The 21,818-nt window shown below is 30.9% G+C and overlaps 1 protein-coding gene across 1 annotated transcript; it reads left to right on the top strand.

The window, feature by feature from the left end:
* Positions 1–188: 188 nt before the first annotated feature.
* On the top strand, positions 189–21,818 carry LOC119831204 (forkhead box protein E3-like; the record flags this gene model as incomplete). The annotated part of the gene is made up of 2 exons (XM_038354493.1): positions 189–277; positions 21,597–21,818. Coding segments are annotated over exons 1-2 (231 nt in total), but the record flags the coding sequence as incomplete, so codon positions are not given.

Raw genomic sequence — 21,818 nt, forward strand, 5'->3', positions numbered from 1 at the left:
AAACACATATACTACTGTTAAAAATCAGTAGCAAAAAGAAGACATAAAAAAGTCGATCATTAACCTATGAAATGAGCCTAGCTTAACCTACTCGACGAAACAGAGGGACAATACAACACACAAATAAAAACGTTCACCATCTCTCAGTATAAGGATTCACTCACAGCCATAACGTTATATATGATAGAGGGGAGGTGCGCAGGCGCAAAACGTTCCGTGTCGCGACCCCAGAGAGTCGCGTGTGTTGTGATATGCAGTGAGTGTGCTGATGAACATGGTGAGCTTTTTAATTAGCGAAATGTAGAGTTATTTTGCGATAGACAGGACTTATATAGATGTACAAACACATAGACTAGAATATATATATGGCAATTTTAAGGTTGATGTCAAGACCTACCTTTATCTTCAATACATACGATTATTTTTGTCTAAAACTTATCAGTCATTATCGATGGCATTTACCGGAGGTGAAATTAATTGAAGCTTTAAATTTTTTTGTTTAAATTATTTATACAGTAGCCTGTTATTACATCAAATACATATATAATGCACTAATTTTATATATAAAAATTAAAAAAGCGAGATTTTTTCCGCTATAGTTTTAATACTATATTTTACATAGCATCTATTTAATTATACCAAGCCTATATATAATAGGTGCACAACCTCATACGCGTCAGAACAATTAACTGTCTCACATAAACTTTCCTATCCCTACGCGAAAGTAACTCGGTCTGTCTCTCTTTTTCTCACCAAACCACAAAAGCGATTTAAAAGAAAATTGGTACACAGACAGTTCTAGGAAACTGGGGAACTATACAAGTAAAACCACGGGACTGTATATCTTTACCTTTTTAAATAACAAAGGGTAGCCTAAAGCGAAGCCCTGAGAGGAAAACTAGTTTAAATAACAGTAGAGATATTGAGTTAACGATAAGCCTTTTGAATCATAATACCATTACTTGAAATTAAATAATACTAGGTGAAATTATGTTCTCACAATGTTTTAAAAAATCAACAACTGCCTAATATGCCTTTAGTACTTGTATTATATTAACGTTTGTAAGAAAAAACTCGCAGAACTCGAAATATATAAAATATAAATGAAAATGAATCGCTAAATGTTGCTAAGCATAAAACTCGAGAGCAGCTCGATCATTTCGGCAAATTGTTCTTTTGACGTTTTTTGGTATAAGGGAAGTTCATATGGAAAGTTAAAATTTACCACAGGTGAAGCGGAGCTGACCTCTAGTTCTTAATATTTCCCGGGCTTTTCTTTTATTATTAACAACGGATCAAAGAGGTACAGATATCGGCCAATCTATACTAATATTATAAAGCTGAAGAGTTTCTTTGTTTGTTTGAACGGACTTATCTCAGGAACTACTGGTGGATTTGAAAAATTCTTTCAGCGTTAGATAGCCCATTTCTTGAGGAAGGCTATAGTCTATATATGTACCAGGGGTAAATCCGGGGCGGACCGCTAGTGGTAAATAATCACTAATGTACTAAATATTTAGACCTATCTTATAAATCTTACACAGGTATTACGTTTGTTTTCTTCTCACAATCCTCTGCTGCAACACACATGGCTATAAGTCACATTGATCCATTAACTTGATAACAAGCCATTTCAAGCTGAAGTACATTTAACTCACTATATTATTTAGCATATCAGCACGTAAACGAACTGCCGAAATTACATATGTGGATGTAGAGCAATGACCTAATTCTTTAATCGCGCAATTGAAATTTCTTCGTCACAGCACTAATTCTGGGACCTACATAGTAAATTATGTTTTAAGAAATCACCGTTAAGTCAATTTTCTATGTTTTCTTTTCTTTGTATTTAAAAAAAACAAACTCAAAAATTTATTTATGTAATTAGACTTCTTATAGTAGCACTTTTGAATCGTCATAACATAGTTTTAATATTGACCACCAGTTCGGAAAGCAGTTTCTACAGAGAAGAGCCGGCAAGAAACTCTGTAGTTGCTCTTTTGAAATAATATCAATTACATTTTGATTCTACATAATATGTTATGTGTAATTGATTTCAATATCGATGTTGTAACCAACGGTTTCAATTTCAAAACACGGAATGCTCGTAAATAATAAGAAAATACTAGTTTTATAATTTACAACGCATGATTTATGAAGAAAATACCAGGTGATGAACCCAGGTCATCGAGTTACATCCTAACATTCACGAAGTTTTAAAACGTGTTGCTTAGAGTCAATCATGTAATTTTGGAGCTAGCTCAGACTATTTGCCTGAGTCCTATTGGATAATTACGTAATACAGTAATTGCACTGCAGCGAATAAATTGTTAATAACAATATGTTTGTTTCGTTTTGATTTCTTCTATCTTTGATAATAATGTATTTTTATTGCAGATTTTGATGAATATGTCTTAGTACCTAGGTCAGAAAATACGTAAAAGTTATCTTAAACACAAATAAATTGTAAAAGATTAAATTTTTTTGTTCATAAAGTAAATTTTGTTGTTTTGCTGAATAAATAATTGATTAATAAATAAAATATTATACATACATGTTATAAATAATTTGTAAGAGGACAATATCTATATAACATGCATTTCCAAATTATCCACTTAGTTTATTTATTGTTATTGTAAATAAGTTTAATAGACGCTCAAACCACGTCGGTGTAAAATTTACTAAAAAAAAAGTATGGCAAATAAGCTTCTATGAGAACGTATAAATATGCGGGCTATTTGATATCAATACCACCCACCGTTCCTTCTTTAAATTTCCTTTTGTAGAAAAAGGTATCCGTTTGAAACAAAAGTGCCATAAAAAAACTTACAAAATAGGTCCCTAATAATATAATAGCCACAGTTAATTATACACAGGCTTTTAATAATAATACATACACGTAAAGTGAATTAAATCACGATGAAAATTTAATTTATTTTTTCACAAGCTTTCCGCCCGCGGCTCCGCTCTAGTTATCAATGGAGAAGATTGACTGAGCGAGCTTTTTATAGCATAGTTTTTTTTCCCGTGGCATATGTCCATTATTGGATTTCACACGATCTTCGAATAAAATTTCATCCAAATCTCAATGGTTCAGGCGTGAAGTAAAGACAGATGGGTTTCGCATTTATGTCATTAGAAGGGAATGTACAAGGTCTTCTGAATTACAAAAAATGACTATTTTAATATGGCTCAAAGCCATTTCTACCGGCCAACCTTTTGGAAGAACACAAAACATTTTCTAATAAATATATTAAGGAAGCCTATAAGTACATATATTTATTTGTCAATAACAACTTATTTACATATGTATTTTGCTAGTTTCCTTATTTCAAAATTATCATCAGCAGGCTTCCATAGCTTCCTTAATAACCAAGTTAGTCCAAATATGATGATTGACGATTCGTTATTATCTTAAAAGCGTTTTGAAATCAATTGTCATATTTGTGAAACCGGACTACAATAAAGCTGATGCCACCTTAACATTTATGAGAATGTGCTTACATAATTTTCTTGTTGAGAAACACGTAATCCGAACTGAAGTTCATTTGCCAGTATCGCATATTTTTGAAATGACATGAAATAACTACTTACAGGCTAAGCATTGTTCTGATAGGGCGATTAAATTAATAAATATAGGTATGAAAAACTAGAAAAAAAGGTTAATGATTAAATCAAATAAATTTCACTTGGTATACAGAGTAATTTAATCCTGGCTATGAAAATAGCATAGATAACAATTTTTGTTTATCTTTATTTGTATTTGACTGTATGTCTGTTCGTTCGTTAAGCGATGTTAAGTGACTTTCATTAGCATATAAGCTGATGTAGTGAGGTAAGGATACTTAATATCTGTATAAAAGTAGCCTAAGTAGGTTTCTCCCCCAGGAACGTTGGGATTCAAAGCATAACCTCAAATGAAATCGTAGCACGCAGTTAGCCGTTAATACCAAAATATTTATATCAGATTTCAAACTTGTTTTGATTTTTTCAATTGTCTTAGTCTTTTTGTAATATATAATTAGCTTAAATGCTTGATTCTGGCGCCTGGGGACATAGAAGTTGTAAATTATGACATTAATTAATTTGATCAGTATTCTGTTCCCTTTATTCTTCAAATACTTGACCTGCAAAAGAAAGAGACATAAGATATTATAATTATTAAGAACAATGTATAAGTGGGTACGGATATATATGTAATTTTTCATGACTATTGTACGATATTAAAATCAATAAGTAGGTAATATATTCAACAATAATATGCTTTTGTTGCTTTCGGGATTGTACTGTTTTTATCTATTTGATATGGCCATCAACTCCATCAAATATAATTAATTTGATATAAAAATTTACATACAAAAATTTATGTAAGAGAAGAACCACTCATAAGCACTTCGTTCCAAGGGTGAAAATATTTAAATGCCATAATAATAAATTGCACATTAAAACAAGATATTATAATGGAGTACATTTAAAGTAAAAAGCAATAAAGAGATGACGTGACGCAACGTTAAGAAAGGTCAGGCACACGCATCGAAAACAAATACATCTTTGGCGTGATAAATTTTGCGAGTAGCGTGCGACCTAGGGACCACATTTTTATACCCGGTTTTAACCGACTTCAACACAGAGGTCCCCAATTCGGTTGCATTTTTTATGTTTGTCACTTCTTACTGATGATCCGATTTTGATGATTTTTTTTTATGAAAGCTGGTGCCTCCCGTGTGGCCCCAATTTAAGTTCTGGTTCTGATAATTTGAAAGCAATTTTTTAGTATATTCAATATTAGTTATATTCAATATTCAGTCAGTATATGATTTATTTCGAATATTTATTTTTAGGGTCATTCCAACTTTGCACCATTTGCGATATTCTAATTCAAATGATGTTTGAATTGTGTCTATAAAATGTTTCTACTCTATTCCAATTTAAATGATAAATGCGATAGTTTCATTTCATATGTTTGCAACCGTATAAGGAAAATGCTAACAACTATTTAAGACCAGCTGCGCCCCGCGGTTTCACCCGCGTAAGTCCGTGTCCCGTAGGAATATCGGGATAAAAAGTTGCCTATATGTTATTCCAGTTGTCCAGCTGTCTACGTAGCAAATTTCATTGTAATCGGTTCTGTAGTTTTTGCGTGAAAGAGCAACAAACACACACACATCCTTACAAACTTTCGCATTTATAATATTAGTAGGATTAGTGGGATTTAAGTAACATGCCATATTCTTCTGGATTGTCTTTTATATATAAGTTTTATAATGTAACGATATTTCGATTAATGTCATAAAATGATGAAATATTCTAGAAACTATTATTATTGATATTATTGATACTATATTAGGGCTCTAAATTAAATCTAGAGATGTTTTTCGTATCTGATAATGTCAAATAACAACACGTTTACACACTAAAAGTTCTACCGCTGTAATAACCAACCGACCTGAAACAAATTTTTCAAAATCCTGATAGTTTATTTGGGCACATTAAAAATCATTTGCACAAAATTTTGCAGCCATAATATTAATGAATGTCACTTTTATCATTCTAAAGTCCCACTCCGTACTTACATGCTGAAAATATGCTTAAGAATGCTAAAGACACCCACACATCAGAGAACCATTATGTCATGTGGTTCAGATTTCGTGGGTGGAATGGAAGCGGCATCCTCAACGCGAAGGTCGCCGAGTTGAGTTCACGAAACTATGATGACATTTAGATAGTTATTTGAATAGGATAAGTCGTTTTTAGCTATAATTTATGTTTTTATTTCCTTTTTGGTATACATATAATTCAATAAGTCTAGGAAAATGTGACCATTCTTAAGTAAAACATAATTTAAAATAAGTCATACCTTTTTACTTTGCAAATGCTAAAATACCCTGTTGCTAACCTTTTTACACTTTAACGTGAAACCATGATGTACTGTTTCTTATATAAAGAGAAAGTACTTACATACAATTTTTAGGTAAAGTTTTGTATCTCAACTTTAATGGAAAGTAGTGAAATATATTAGACTATATATATACACAGTTACTTATGAAAAGATTTTATATGGACTGAGGCAATGATTTGACGGATTTAATAGCAAACGGTATGATATATTATAATTATATATATAATATATATGCAATTAAATAAAAATATACAATTATCAATATAAAACTAAACGACTAGTTCTATAAGATATACATGTATATTCCGCTTTATTATATTGTAGGCTAAACTACTTTTTATCTACGTACTAGCGACATGCCCCGGCTCCATCCGAGTAGTCATTTATCGAAATAATATAAACTACACTATCATGGAATAAACTGCATATGATGTACAAATTTGATTAATATCGGTTGAGTAGTCTAGGAGTCCATCGCGGACAAACAACGTGACACGTAATTTATATATATTAAGATTACAAGTAAACTTTATGAAGCTCTGAGTGATGACATAGGTCAGATTGTTGACGCAAGGCTTCGAGTGGCCCATACTGAACACAGGATGTTTTTATTTTCATTGATTATATATTAAAGTATTTTTTGCGTTGTCTACTGATGATGGACGTGACGTCACTACACTATGGAAAACATAGATATGTTTTGTATACATTTTACCAGTAAATGTATTATTTGATATGATACCATATTTAATTTTTAATGTACCATGCTTATATTCACAGTACTGCACATGTGCGCACTAATTGTCGGAATTTTATATTTAGCTTATCTAAGTTATCGATTAATCGCAAATTTATATAAATGTGTGATTTAATTAATTTAGACTTAATAACTTTAATTGAAGCGTTAGGTGCGCGCTCTTCCTGTCGACCTTTGTAATAAATTGAGAACACTCTGTATAATCTAACGAGTGAGTTGTTCCGAGATACGTTTTAATTATCTTGTCATTTGTGTTTCTTTGTAGAAACATATTGAGGACGTGCCAAGAATCATTTATGTAAGAGTTGATTCATTCTGTAATCTTTAAATAGTACACTATTGAAATAATATAAAAAAAAAATTCAAAAGAAAAGCTACATTCGATATACGGCTTCAGACATACTCTCTAGTTCTCAAAATATCAAATTGTTAGTGTTTATAGTAAAATATAATAAGTATTTTAAACTTTATGATTATTGGAAACCTTATAAGTACAAAAAAATAAAAAAATCAGAATATCTTCAATAGCCGAAGTATTCATTTATTCTATACATATAATACATATTATCTAACAATGAAATTGGCCATATCGATTTTTCATATGTAATTAAAATAATTCCATACTACGATGAGTAATAAGTACCAGGGCCACACGAAGTTACAGGCGTTGTGTAAACATCATTACAGTAATTTTAAAGGCATCGTATTTCACACTCATATTTGTAAAGCATCAAATTACACATTGTATTATATAGGTATAATTATACACATAAAATCGTGCATAAAGTCAAACAACGAATAGAAGTGTACACGTTCATTGACACAAATGTTATCTTTTGAATTAACAAAGGGCCGGAGATAAATTGAGGGAGCCATGAACAAAAGATCTTTTCGCGTTGAAGAAAATTTTACTGGTCGACTGGAAGTTACGAGTTACAATAGTGTGCTAGTAACGGGGCGCGAGTTAGACGCTTTAGCGATTTTGCTTGTACTGTCAACGTGTTTTGACATCTGATTGAGTTTTTAAGAACGGTTATTCGTTTTTATGAATAGTTGGTGATACTTGAATATTTATATTGTTTACTACAAATACACTTTAAGTTTAAATAATTGTTGTTTTAAAATACGTGGAAATTTGGGATAAATTTCATTTTTGCTGTCAAATTTTTTTTTGTTAATCTTTTACTAACCATTCTTTCGTAATATTTAAATTGACAATGAAACGTATACCTATTTATATATTTTAAAACACTGTTTTTATTGCTTGTAAATAATCATCATCATCATCATCATCAGCCCTTATATGTTCCCACTGCTGGGACACAGGCCTCCTATGAGGGTTCAGGCCATAATCCACCACGCTGGCCAAGTGCGGGTTGGTAGATGTCACATGTCGTCGAACTTTTAATTCTTGGACATGCCGGTTTCCTCACGATGTTTTCCTTCACCGTTTAAGCAGTGGTGATGTTATCAACATGCGCAGATAAATTGAAAAATCAATTTATTTCCTGCACGCTCGCCCGGTCTCGAACCCTGACTTATCGATTTTGAAGTCCGAGGTTCTCACCACTGAGCCACCACTGCTTTTATTTAAATTGTAAATAATATTTATATTTAATTATGGAGCAACATTTATATCCGCATGTAAAGATGCTTTGCTGTGCATAAAATGCAACAGACATGCATCATACATTTTAAACATGATCAACCATGTTAATTGTTTAAACATTATTCAAATAGGATCATATTGTCCTCAGTAACGACGCAGGTAAATGCACAACATCGAACCACTGCATATTATTGTATTGAAATCTTAAAACATTCTAAAATTTGAGATTAACCTCAAAAAATTAGAAGCCTTGGTCCTCAACAACATAACTACAAGCTGACTCGGCAAACGCTGTTGTGCCCTACTCTTATAATTTTTTTTATGTGATATTGCAAGGGAATGGTGTGTATATTGCCAGCCTTTAAGAAAGAAAGTAACATTATGACACGAGAACTTTATATATTTAGATAACAGCTGACGTTCGTGCTATATACCACAAGCAGTAGCGTTTTCACGCACGTCAACACGTCAACAATATGAGATGCAGATAAAATCGTTGCATACGTTTTGTTCGGATAGCGGAACTATTGTGAGTTAAAAATGAGACTGTCGGCTCGAGTCATGAGCGGAGGCGATTTAATACTTTGAAAAGCAATTGTAGTAAGGAAAAGGGTGTGTGAATCGAATTTTATATCAGCATTTATTATGTTTATTACTTTTTACGCGAGTGTACACAATTCATACAAATATTTAAATTATATATAAGTTGAATGAGAATTGGCAATTTCTTTAAAGTGGCATTTAAAATATGTTGTATGTATGGTTTAAATTTTGTATCTAAATTAAAAATTTAAACTAACATATATATGAAAAACTTCTAATTTTCTTTCTTTCTAATTTTTAAAATTTCTAAGTTTTAAACAAAAAACATAAATACACATCAATCACTAGTTTAAAACTTGACTTACTTAACCAGTTTAAGTAACTTTGTACAACGTTATTGTAACTCAAGATTTTCTTTGAAATGCGGTTACGAAATACACTATTGGCAGCCTTTTGTCTGAATGCCAACTTTCTATGTTCCAATACATATGTCATCCACAATATTATTCAAGTATTTCAAGGTAATACCCCATTTTGAAAAGAAATATTTACATCTATACTCTTTTTAACGATACATAAATAGAGTACGTTAAAAAGTTGCGCGTTGATGTCTAATGTTAGACGTGATTTAGTATGGAAGCTAATTTAAGAAAATACACAAAAGAAAAAGAGAAAAACATTTTAAAATATCGTCCTTTTTGAAATATGATATTACTTATTAACGCATTATTTTTATTACAATGGTTATATTTTTATACTTATTTTGATTTTTTCCAGTTATAGGTTATATTAGTTTTCAAATTATACTTACCTTTCTTATTCATGTCACCTATTGTATCTATTATTAGTTCATCTAAATCATTGACTTATAATATAATATTTTAATATTATAAGTGCAAATATAAGTCTGTCCAGTCGTAACGCAATAATGGTAAAAACTTTACACATAGGTTTTATATAATTATACGGAGTATAAAGACTTGCCATTAGATCAAATGCTGTTAAAACCGTGGGCAAATAAATTTTTATAAGCCGTTTTATAAAATACAATATTAACATAAAATACGCTCTATTTTACGGTGATATTATTACAACATATTGACTTAATCATGTATCGTAGATAATAAATTGACAAGCCCACTCACCCTAGCCAATATGGGTTTCTGAGTCAGGGAAAGTGACGTAAGAAAACCTTGGAATTTTGGTCAAGGAACAAATCTCTGGCCCTTAATAGTGAAGGTTAAAGGGTTCACATATTACATCCTAAATCAGTTAATTTACACTATCGTGTGCTGTAATTGTTCAGTTGTTTGCATTTTAACGTAGATGGCGAAGGTGGAAGCTCGAAGAAAACTAAGAAAAAAGTTAGTCTATCAATCCCATTGCATTATATACCAATGTGCCATCAGTCATACAAATAGCATACATGCCTACTTAATTTTTTATATAGAATAGAAAATAAACATAAGTTAGGATTTGAACATTCCTAACTGTGATGATGATCGATTTATTTTTTGTATTCTTTAAAGTTTCAATGTGATAGTAGCTCTGTCTGTCTTCAACCCTAAAACATTAAACCTATTTGAATCAAATTTAGTACAAAGCTGGCGACGCTTGACGACGCGGGCGAAGCCGCCGGCGAATAGCTAGTAGGTACATATACCTTTTGATAAAAATAATATCTGTCATACCTAATATTTTTGTGGAATACTAGATATAATAAGATACTTTAGAGTCTAAAGTTTAGACGATTTGAAGGAACTTAATAAAATATTCAATTCGTATAATTTATTACCATATGTTATTTTCTATATACACAATAAAAGAATTAAAAAAAAACTCAAGATAATTGTTTTTTAATTGTTTGTTTATATATATTTACGATGTACCGTAATAGGATGAGTACAATACGATAAAAAAATTACCCCAACTAATTCACAATCTATCCAAAATATTTAATAAAATGACACAATAAACTCAATAACCAATTACATTTCAAACAACTCTTGCCAGGTCTGTCGACGTCCTACAAAATTTTTGTTTTTACTATTTTACTTGAACCCACCAGAGGATCAAACAGACAAACGTAACAATAAAACAAACGCGAAGGCTGCTTTACCGGTTTCTTAATGAGACATGTATAAATTAGCATTCTTAATTTATCATGTGGTGAATCTTAATAATCAATTTTATTTTAAAGCGGCGGACAGCCGTGTCATCGTATTTTGCTATTCGCTTCATATTGAAACCAAGTATATCATCATCATCAGCCAATATATATGTTCCCACTGCTGGTTCACGGGCCTCCTATGTCGGTTCAGGCCATAATCCACCACGCTGGCCATGTGCGGCTTGATCACAGCAGATGTCACATGTCGTCGAACTTTTGATTCTTGGACATGCCGGTTTCCTCACGATGTTTTCCTTCACCGTTTTAAACAGTGAGGATGTTATCCACATGTGCAGATAAATTGAAAAATCAATTTATTTCCTACACGCTTGCCCGGTCTCGAACCCAGACTTATCGATTTTGAAGTCTGAGCCACGACTGCTTTTAGCATGTATATATTATCGAAAATAATGTTTGGAACACTACTCAACAAGTTGAAAAATAGCTAATGACCTTATAATATATCCAAAATAGAACTTATACCTTTTAAAAAATAATACCGCCAAATAAATGGCAAAGATACTTGAATTCTAAGAAAGATAAAATATCAAAACTATATTTGATAATAGCAATTAAATTACTCATCTACGTATAATTTCAAACAGGATTTCCTAACTCCGTTGCACAAAATATAATCGTTCATACTTGTAGCATCTTCACACCCACACATCAAAACATATCCACATTAAAATGTTAAATTAATTCAAAAATTTCAATGTCAACAATTCAATGTCGTGTTGCGAATCACAACATAAATACCATCACGCGATGTTCGTACGTACCACCTTGTAATAGAGCTCGAAGTAGCGTGAAATATTTTCGTAAATTTGTCGTCACTACAAACAAACACATTTTAAAGGTCGCTGAAGTGGCTTCATTGGATAATACGGATCTTAATATTTATTTTCAAACAAAATATGACTCTATTTAAATAATATTAAGGTATGAATCCGGATATTAATAAAACAATTTTGCAGATCTTGTCTATAGCTGTTCTTGAACTTTGATTTAATGGGACTAAATATTAAATGGACTATTTTTTGCTCCCAAAAATATATGATTTGTTCCTGATGATATCTATATGGTAGCTTTTGCACAAGTTAATGGCAATTACATAAATTTATTTAATACTAGCTGACCCGACAAATGCTATTCTGCCTTATTCTTATCTTATGCATGGGCATGAAAAATAGATGATGGCCGATTCTCAGATCTACATACGATATGCACACAAAAGGTCCAACCGTTTCGGAGGAGTATGGTAACTAACAGTGTGAGATGAGAATTTTATGTGTCTAGAGATAACATTCAAATAATCACTAAAACCTCTGATATAGATTTTTATACGTACGCAGTACAATCACGCAAAACCTATAGTATATCTCACATCAAATTAAAATGAAGAGAAATTATTAATCAATTTTTCATATTTTCTATGAAAAAAAAAAAACAAAACTGTCACCAGTATATCTCATAGACGTCAAAAAGCAGTATATTTTGAAATGTATAATGACTAAGTATATTATAACCTAGAAATCTACACCGTAAATCCTTTTATTAAAGGTTACCTACATCATTTAAAATTAAACCAAATACACTTCATAAAGAGGATAATGTTTCCATTTCATTTGTGTTTTTGAGTGACGTTCCCGAAAGGAAAGAGGTTCTCAATTCGACTGCATGTACTTTTTTTTAAGATGAGAACTGTGTGGGTTTCCAATCGAGTGACGTAATACTTTTTGTAGAGTTGTACTTGTCTTCACAGGAATCTTAATGACGCTATTAGTAGAAAATGATTGTTTGATATCATTATAGTTCGTCATTTACACAATAACAAGTATTATTTTTTTCAATCGAAAAAATACTTTCTCGATATATCATCATATACTTTATTAACTTTTATTCCGGAATCAAAATAGTCCGTTAATAATGTTTCATTAATACATATTTTTTTAATTATATCCAATCTTGAAAAGAAAAACATGATCTCTCAGGTAATATATTTTCATCAACTAAAAAGATCCTTACAGTAGTGCACTGTGTCATAACCTAACGTGTTTATAGTTTCTTTATATATTTCGGCTGAACGGAGCCGCGATAATAGGCTAGTTTAAATTATACTAGTTTTCCGCCCGCGTTGCCCTAACAGCTTAAAAACCTTCCTCCAGAACCACACTATCCATTGATGTCAGAACAGATGCCAGACAGACGCTACGGATGAGTTTATTTTATAATGTGTAATATAGTATATAATGTTACTCAATTTTGCTCTATGAATATTATTTCATAAATCTCCGATACACCTACTCGTAGAATAAAATATAGATGAATATTTAACAATAACAAGTCAAATACAACCAGAGAAGAAGGTCAATGCTAAATGATATTGAATTAAATGTAGAAGTGCTGAATTATATAATAATTTATAAGCTAAAGGTTATCATTATGAACTGAATAATAAATCAAAGATATGAAGATGAAACTCATAATGATTAAAGTTTATTACAATACTAGCTTTCGCCCGCGGCTTCGCACGCGCTAATTCGTAGTAATTTAATAGATGCTATTTTATTTTATTTTTAGTTTATTTATCTTTGGAAAACAAACAATACAATTATTCCTATAGATTATAGACATATACCATACACATATCAGCAAAGTTTCCACTAAAAATAAAATAAAATATACATATAAACTTTCCTCTGGCATCACTCTACCTATTAAAAAAACCGCATCAATATTCGTTGCGTGGTTTTAATGATTTAAGCATACATAGGGAAATAGGGACAGAGAAAGCGACTTTGTTTTATACTATGTAGTGCAGTAGTTGTTACCTGTAAACATAGGAAATGTGAAAATTTGTGAGGATAGATGTATGCATGTATATACATAAGTTTGTTGCACTTTCTCGCGAAAACCATTGAACGAGTTTTGACAAAACCTGGAAAACCATTGAACGAATTGTGATGATACTTGGCAGTAAAAACACAACGTATAGTGAAATATAGTCGAGTCTTTGGAAAATCGAATATTGATCAATGACCATGTTATCTTTATTATACCCGGACCTATCGAGTATACACCAATGAGTCAAATAAGTTTTAAATATTTATATATACTAGATGATACCATGTTACTAGACTTGCGTTCATAATGACGTATTGACGTTATCCTATGGTTATAATTCCTACCTCGTATGAATGCATAAACATCAGTGGAGATCAAAGGGAAACAGCTGTTAGCGTTTTGAGTTTTTATTGTATGATATTTAAGCTTTGACCCCACTTCACATAAAAGGGCTCTTATGCATGGCTTTAGTTTGAAATTGCCAGTCAAGTGCAGGCTGTGATTATTTTTAATTTTAATGAAGTAGTAGTAGTTTAAACACACTTTAGTTTTATCGAAAGAAAAGCCTCCAAAATATCCAATATAGTATAAAGAAATCGAAACCACCTTAAATTTGTCAGAACTAAATACGGGAGGGACTGCCTTTCAAATAACATTTATTTCTATTACCAAATTACCTAAGGTAACAAAAAAGACAGCCGATTTGATATTTTTGAAGTCACTTGAAAAAACACTCAAACGAATGAAATATCTTTCATATTTAATCTCATCCAAATGTATGTCGAAACGTGAATATTCAATAACTCACGAGAATTTCTCGCAAGAACAACTGGTTAAACGCAGCATTCGATTCTCATCTAGTGCAAATTAGTCACGGCACCCACGGATTTAATTTATCATGTATGTCCTAAATGATAAACCGACGGGCGCTTGGAAATTTATTATATATTGAAAATAATAAAAATAATTGGACGGTATATTTTTGCAATGGTCAATCACGAATTTATATCTTATATATATTCAAAATCTTAACTTATAATATTGTGTGATGACAATTGAAGTAAAAAAAATTTAATAAATTTAAAAATGAAAATTTTCAACTAAATGTGTTAGAAAATGTTTTGAATTATTATGTAGTTAATGCGTATTATTATTAAAACATGTGTATACAAACATCTACTAATTATTCATCCTCATAAATCGTTTCGGCCATAAATTTCAAACCACATTCATAATTGACAATTAATCAAATATTATAATCACATTCAACCTACAACCTTGCAACAATTATGACATTTATCATAAATTCCACCAACCAAGGGCTTCCATTGGCATTTCATCACCTAATGATGTTATAAATTGTTCAAATAACGTTAATAAATTGTCACTTACCAGTTACGCATATAAACAAACGTAACCTTCTCTCTCGGCCGAGTATTTGTCAATTAGGACTTATCAATAGAGACTTCAATGTCAATTTTGGAATGTCACTTAACTCAAGATGAACGCCTGACACAAGATCTTACGAAATTTAACGTAGAGTTTGTTATCTTCTGCATTATTATAAATCCGTCAGCGCTATCTCTACGTTGGAGATACCACAACATATTATAATCCTTGGTTTGAGATACGTATATTTATTAGGGTATAAGGTGGTCAATATAGTTAATACTATACTATATATATAAGCATAGAATTCACAATGCTCAAACAAATTTTAACTTACATTGTTTTAAACTTAATTGTAATGAAACCATATATATCCAATTACAGAAAATTTAAGTTCTTTTTTTTACTTTAATCAAATATTATTATAAGAAATACCATTATCTTCTGAATTTCATCTATATTTACTCACTTCAGACAGTCGACAGTCGAAGCTTTCCGACAGCTATAAGCCATTTTCAATAACGACAGACGAAGCAATGGAATTACTAAAGTGGTTTCACCGATACCGCCAATCACACTAATTTTATAAATGTGAGTTGGTTTGTTTGGATGTTTGTCCGTCAATCACGCTGAAACTACAGAACGGATTTGAGAAATTTTGTATACAGATAGGTTATCACAATAACACACGTTAATCACAATAGGAATTTAAAAATGTTTACGGCCTTCTCTACTAATATAATAAAAAAATAGACCAAGCCCTTCAAATATATGTACAAGAAACTTGAAACCTCAATTTTCTATATTGACATCGAATTAGAATATTAATGTAGCTAATCACATTAAAAGTAATTTAAGAAGTCTATGAGTGAGATTACCCACTGAGTTAAATATTAGTTGAAATGTCAAGGCTTCCGATAGTTATCGCGAAACCTGTGGTCAGATTTGAATACGGTAAATATTTCCTAACACTTTATAAATAACGGCTCTGCACTCAATGGGTTTTCTCAATTCCGTATTTGCTTTAAAGTTCATTTTGACATTCTAATGGCTTCTATAGAGAAGGAGGTCAAATGGGATCAGATTGATCAGTTAAATATATATGAAGATACAGAGGATGAATCCAAGAGATATAGTCAGGAGTTTTTAAGACGCTAACATCTATATAGCTTACTCATATTTAAACTCCGGCGGGTATGAGAACAAAGCAGGCTGAAAGACATGGGTGATCGAATAATTCTATAGAAAATTGTGTTCCTATAAACATTATGTCTCATAGTTATTGTTTAAGAAGCACGTCCGATAATAAAGGATATATTTAATGAGGAGTCATTATATACCATAGATAATTAACACGTAAATAATAACGTATAATGTAGTACTACGTAATTATAACAATGTGAATTACATTCATATATTAATTGGATACATCCTGTGTATGCGTATATGTTTTTCTCCATTTCCTCATAGAAAAAGATCTCTTTCGATTATTTCAGGTGAAAGATATTATACTTCGGTTACCAATACATACTGTTTGGCCCAGCGAAGTCTGGGGACCTTGCTAGTATTAAAAACACGGCAAAGCACATCAATATAATTGCTATCCGCATACCAACTGCATACATATTCAAGTGACCATCAGGCCATGTAAGGCATGCCCTTATCGCTTGCGTAAAGCTCGAAACAAAAACATTGTTATTGATTATGGGTTGCGTTTTACCTGATGAATAATTATATGTCACTTTTACTTCGCTTGTGCTTCGTTTACGGGGTTTGTTCGTCTTGCGTAATATTTACCTTATTACCTTTATGTTAATCAGGATTTATTTTGCCTTTAATTTATAAGAATGTTCATTTTTTTCATTATTACTTAATGTTATGTATAATTTAATGTTAGTGTTCATAGCTCCGACATGGCATATGGAAAAGATGCATTCAAATGATAGACCGAGGCTTCACCTAATGTAAATGAACCTATCTTGTGAAACCATTTACGTATAGAGTGTTATATTATCTCTGGTTATTGGTCAGTGTACGTTGTAATAAATAAATTGAGATAACTCACTTGCAAGCATGATTAGTAAGAAATTATCATGTCAAATGGACACTAATGTCATAGACTCAGACATCAAGTTGACATCGTGACATAGGTCATGAACAGCGAGTGACGGTAATGATTGATTCGTTATTGTTTTAAGTTTTGTCTTTGGAGAATTACGAAATTTCGTCATCTAAATTGTGTAAAGGTCACATATTAACCAGCAACTGTATTATTGTTTTACTTATAAATAACCTTTTGAAAGCATAATTAAATATTCTCAAAGTATGGAATCCGTGTGATTTAAGAAGCTTTATTGAACTTATAATTAGCCAGAAAAAATAAAAGTATACGTGAACACAGATTTTATAAGCACTGAATTTTATAAACTTGTGATATCTTTAATCACGCCAGGCTATATAATTTACAACCTACCTACGTCCTTGCAGTGGGACCAATCCCAAAAACACGTGAATTAAATTTTTGGAAACTTTGTTTGAAAATATATTAATGAGGTAAGGTATCAACCTACAGATTATGTACAAAAATTATTTTTTTTGTAAATAAATAACCTTAAACACGGTGTAAATAAATTTCTAACTATTACACTTACTTTTTAGTTCTCATGGATTGAATATATACATATCTATTTATTTATTTATTTCAGTATTTTAATATACTTACAGTATAAAACCATCACGTACAATTAGCTGTACATTATTATTAATATTTTCATTTTATAAAATCTACAGATTCTCTAATCTAATTCAACTTTTGTCTCTTTCAAGCTGGTAATTTGATTTTATGTATCTGTTTGCCTGGAAGAACTCACTGCTTATTTCATTATTTCATTTGACCACGCGGGCTAAAAACTAGCAACTGATAAAAATATTAAACGGCAACAATTTACTACGAATCACATTCGAATGAGATCTTCCTTTGTTTTCTTACAAAGAGGTACCAGAGCAGTGCCGGAGCGAACAGCTTGTATATAGCAATTTACAAAACACAGTAATGCTAGGATCGTTTATTGTTACTTCATAAGCTTTTTTAAGACTTTGGTATGTGAAAAGTCAATAGATAGCGAACAAACGTTTATCTTATTGTCAAATTTATGCAAACCATCAAACATTGCTCTATACTACATCCTTTTTGGGCAAGCATTGCAAACATATAAGTATGCCAAATGATTCTACAGAGTTTTTTTATGTGAACAGTTTGTTAACTACTGCTAGGTACTGGCATATTACAATCGTATAATTGATGGCAGAATATATACCTACTTTCGTTTGTCAGATCTTAAATTATAAACGTATGTATGTTTGGATAAGATTAATATTTGAATATTTCAAAAATTAAATGACAGTCATTATATTATGTCCGAAGTAATTTGAACTCAAATATTCATCTACCAATAATGATAGTTAATTTAAAATCTGATGTTAAACAATGCGAAATAAGATAAGAAATACATATTTCATTAGAACGTATTTTTGCGTAAGATGATCATATAATAAGTGGACGTTGCTATAAGATGAGAAATGTTTGTGTGATGATGAATACTGTGAAGGATAATTATTTGAACTCAACATTTACAGATAATTTTAGATTGGTTTGTTTTGACTGTTTGTTTTTGGATTGGATTGATATTATATTCTACAAAACTTAAGCAAAAAAATTATTTGAGTGATTTTACAAGTTTATTACAGTCTTCTCTAGGATAGAACTAGTCTATCTTGACCGGGATAAATATAAAAAAGTATAAATCGTTAGTTTATTCAACATGTATCTGATATAACTTATTATACTATATATTATATTATATATATATAGTATAATAAGTAATATATATTATATACTTTTTTACTGTTAGCTTAAATTTCTTTATTTAAACTAATTTAGGTAAGAGACGCCAAAGCAAATAGTTACATAATAGCTAATACCATACGTAAAATGTAATACGTTTATGTCTGTTCGTTTACGCAACGGGGTCAGGTTCATTTGTTTAAAATTTTACGTAAATAACAAGCGATACACGTTTGAACTATTGTTTAGTTGTTATGGGTCATATATTGAAATGTTTATATGTTTAAACAATTAGTAATTCATGTTCGGAGGATTGGCGCCTCGAATGTTGCAAGTATTTAAAATATTGGTTATTTTTCGGGCTACAGTTTTGGTCTCTTCAATTAAATAGTAAAAACGAGTTATGAAAATATAGATGTTTCAGAAAATTTTTTACAACGCCATCTAGTGAACACGGAAACAAAACTTTAAGGGTTCAATTTATTTGAACTACATATATTATAACAAAATATTAGTGTATGCTAACACTTCAAATAGCATAATATTTCTCTATACTGCATAACGTAATATAGATAAAACACAATATTCAATGTGATTGTTGACCTAGTAGTCTAAGAATTAAAGAATAATATTATTGAATTATTAACACCCTGTTTTTGTTTTATGAATAATGTTACAATGTGTATAAATATGTAAGTGACTGATAGACTATCGCATTATTTACATTATAATCGCATTGTTATTGATGTTAGCATGCTTAGCAGGCACTTGTCTCTTGTGTATCGGACATGTATCTATTACCTATGTCATTTTTTAAATAAATTGTTTTATATTTTTATATTTTAAGACATAAAAATAAAAATAAAAACTTGATGATTTGACGCCAATAACACAACATTGTTATTTGAATACAAATTAACATATAAATTTGTATTTAGTTTCATTTAATTTTTTCCTTTAGGAATCGTTAACCTCTTAAACCTAAACCTATCATTACAAAGCTGCGTCTTCACTGCGTGACATAGACTAAATATGTACGAAGGGAGCCGGGCTATACCGCTACTATTAAATATGTAAATTATTAACAAACCCAATATTATTAGCGTTCAAAATCCTACAATTTACCAAGATAAACGACATCATAGAATGTTATAACATTAATAGCATTAGGAGGCAATAATAATACGCAATCCATTTTAAAAAGTCAATTGAAGAAGTTTTGAAAGGTTAATTTTGTTGTAAATGCTACACCACTCAACAATCATTAAGAGTTAGTAAAATCTATCCTAGAATAATAATACGAACCCAATTGATGGGTATATTTTTTTGAGCTCATCCTAATTATTTATAGTTTCCTTTTACATAGACATGCAAAAAGTTGTCGATTAAATATCTGTTTATATTTACTATAAATGTTTAATTTTGTAAGATAATATGCGAATACGTGACTTACTTTCAATAAATGTTGTAAATTCAAGACTCCTGCTATGTTTTGGCATATAAATATTACGTCTGTTGAAATTACTATCTATGTATTGAAAGGCGTCTAAAATGTGAAACAGTTTTTGTATCCAAAAGATTAATTCATCGTTATTTTCAATGCAAGCATTTTAATAAAAATAATTTGAAAGTTAACATTGTTATTCAAATTATGTAAGGTGCAAAATGATTCAGAACTTTTTAAATTTACATGTATTTTAAAAAAGAACAGAAAATTATTTTATACTTGATATTTTTATACATTATTTTAAAATTTCTTATTAAAATATTCATTGTTATCACTTTATCATACCTATAGGCTTTTCAAATTTCAAATACTAGTTCTTGAATGTTGATGTATACAGGCACGAGAAAACTATTTGTCAATAAAATAATCCGCATGCCATTAATAACTCAAGTATATCAATCAAAACTTCAACAATCTCACATAAATACAAACTTAACCTGCAGGTCAGAAAGATGAATGGTCATACAAGTTATGTTTGCAAAATATCCTTGACTTCAGTTCAAGATGTTTGAATTTTTAACTTCTTGTAAACATTACTGATTCGTTTGTCAAATATTTAAAATTATAACCTTCATTTGAACAGATTAAATCAATGAAACACCAATATTGATTTGTAAACAACTCTTATTGTTGCCTCAGCGCTTTTGGCTGGGTGAATTATGATTCTTTTTTTTTATTTAAAAGGTGGTGCTACGCCCATGTGGTCTCATTTATATTTGTTTTAATTCTGACAATTTGAAAGCAGTTAAGCTCTTTGTAGAAATAATTGTTGTTTGTTAATGTTAAGTATAAGATTATACGATACGAATAGACGATAATACAGTAAATGTAGTAATAATTATGGATTATAGGAAATTCTTATCATGGTAATGAATTATTGTAACACCGAACTTAAATCCTCTTTTAGTTAACGGGAAATGTCAACCCGTGAGGAGTTGTTTCATTTTATACCAATGCCGCATGGCCCTCTTAAATAAATTATTTGCAAAATATATATTTCGTTTTATTAACCACATGTTTATCTTTTTCAGAGGCTTTCACTGCACATTGCGGTGGTGCTGCTGTCGGTGTACCACACCTGTGCGGAGAGGCAGCCGCGCGCGATCCCCAATCCTAGTCAGAACTATGCGGTGCTTGGAGAGCCTATAGCCGCCAACCTAGATGAGGATGGCTACTTCTATCCGAAACCGAAGATACCGTTCCCACCACCGCCAACGCCGTCACCGACTGCACCACCACCACCACCGCCTACA

This window comes from Zerene cesonia, chromosome 13 (genome assembly GCF_012273895.1).
Source record: "Zerene cesonia ecotype Mississippi chromosome 13, Zerene_cesonia_1.1, whole genome shotgun sequence".
NCBI classification, from domain to species: domain Eukaryota; kingdom Metazoa; phylum Arthropoda; class Insecta; order Lepidoptera; family Pieridae; genus Zerene; species Zerene cesonia.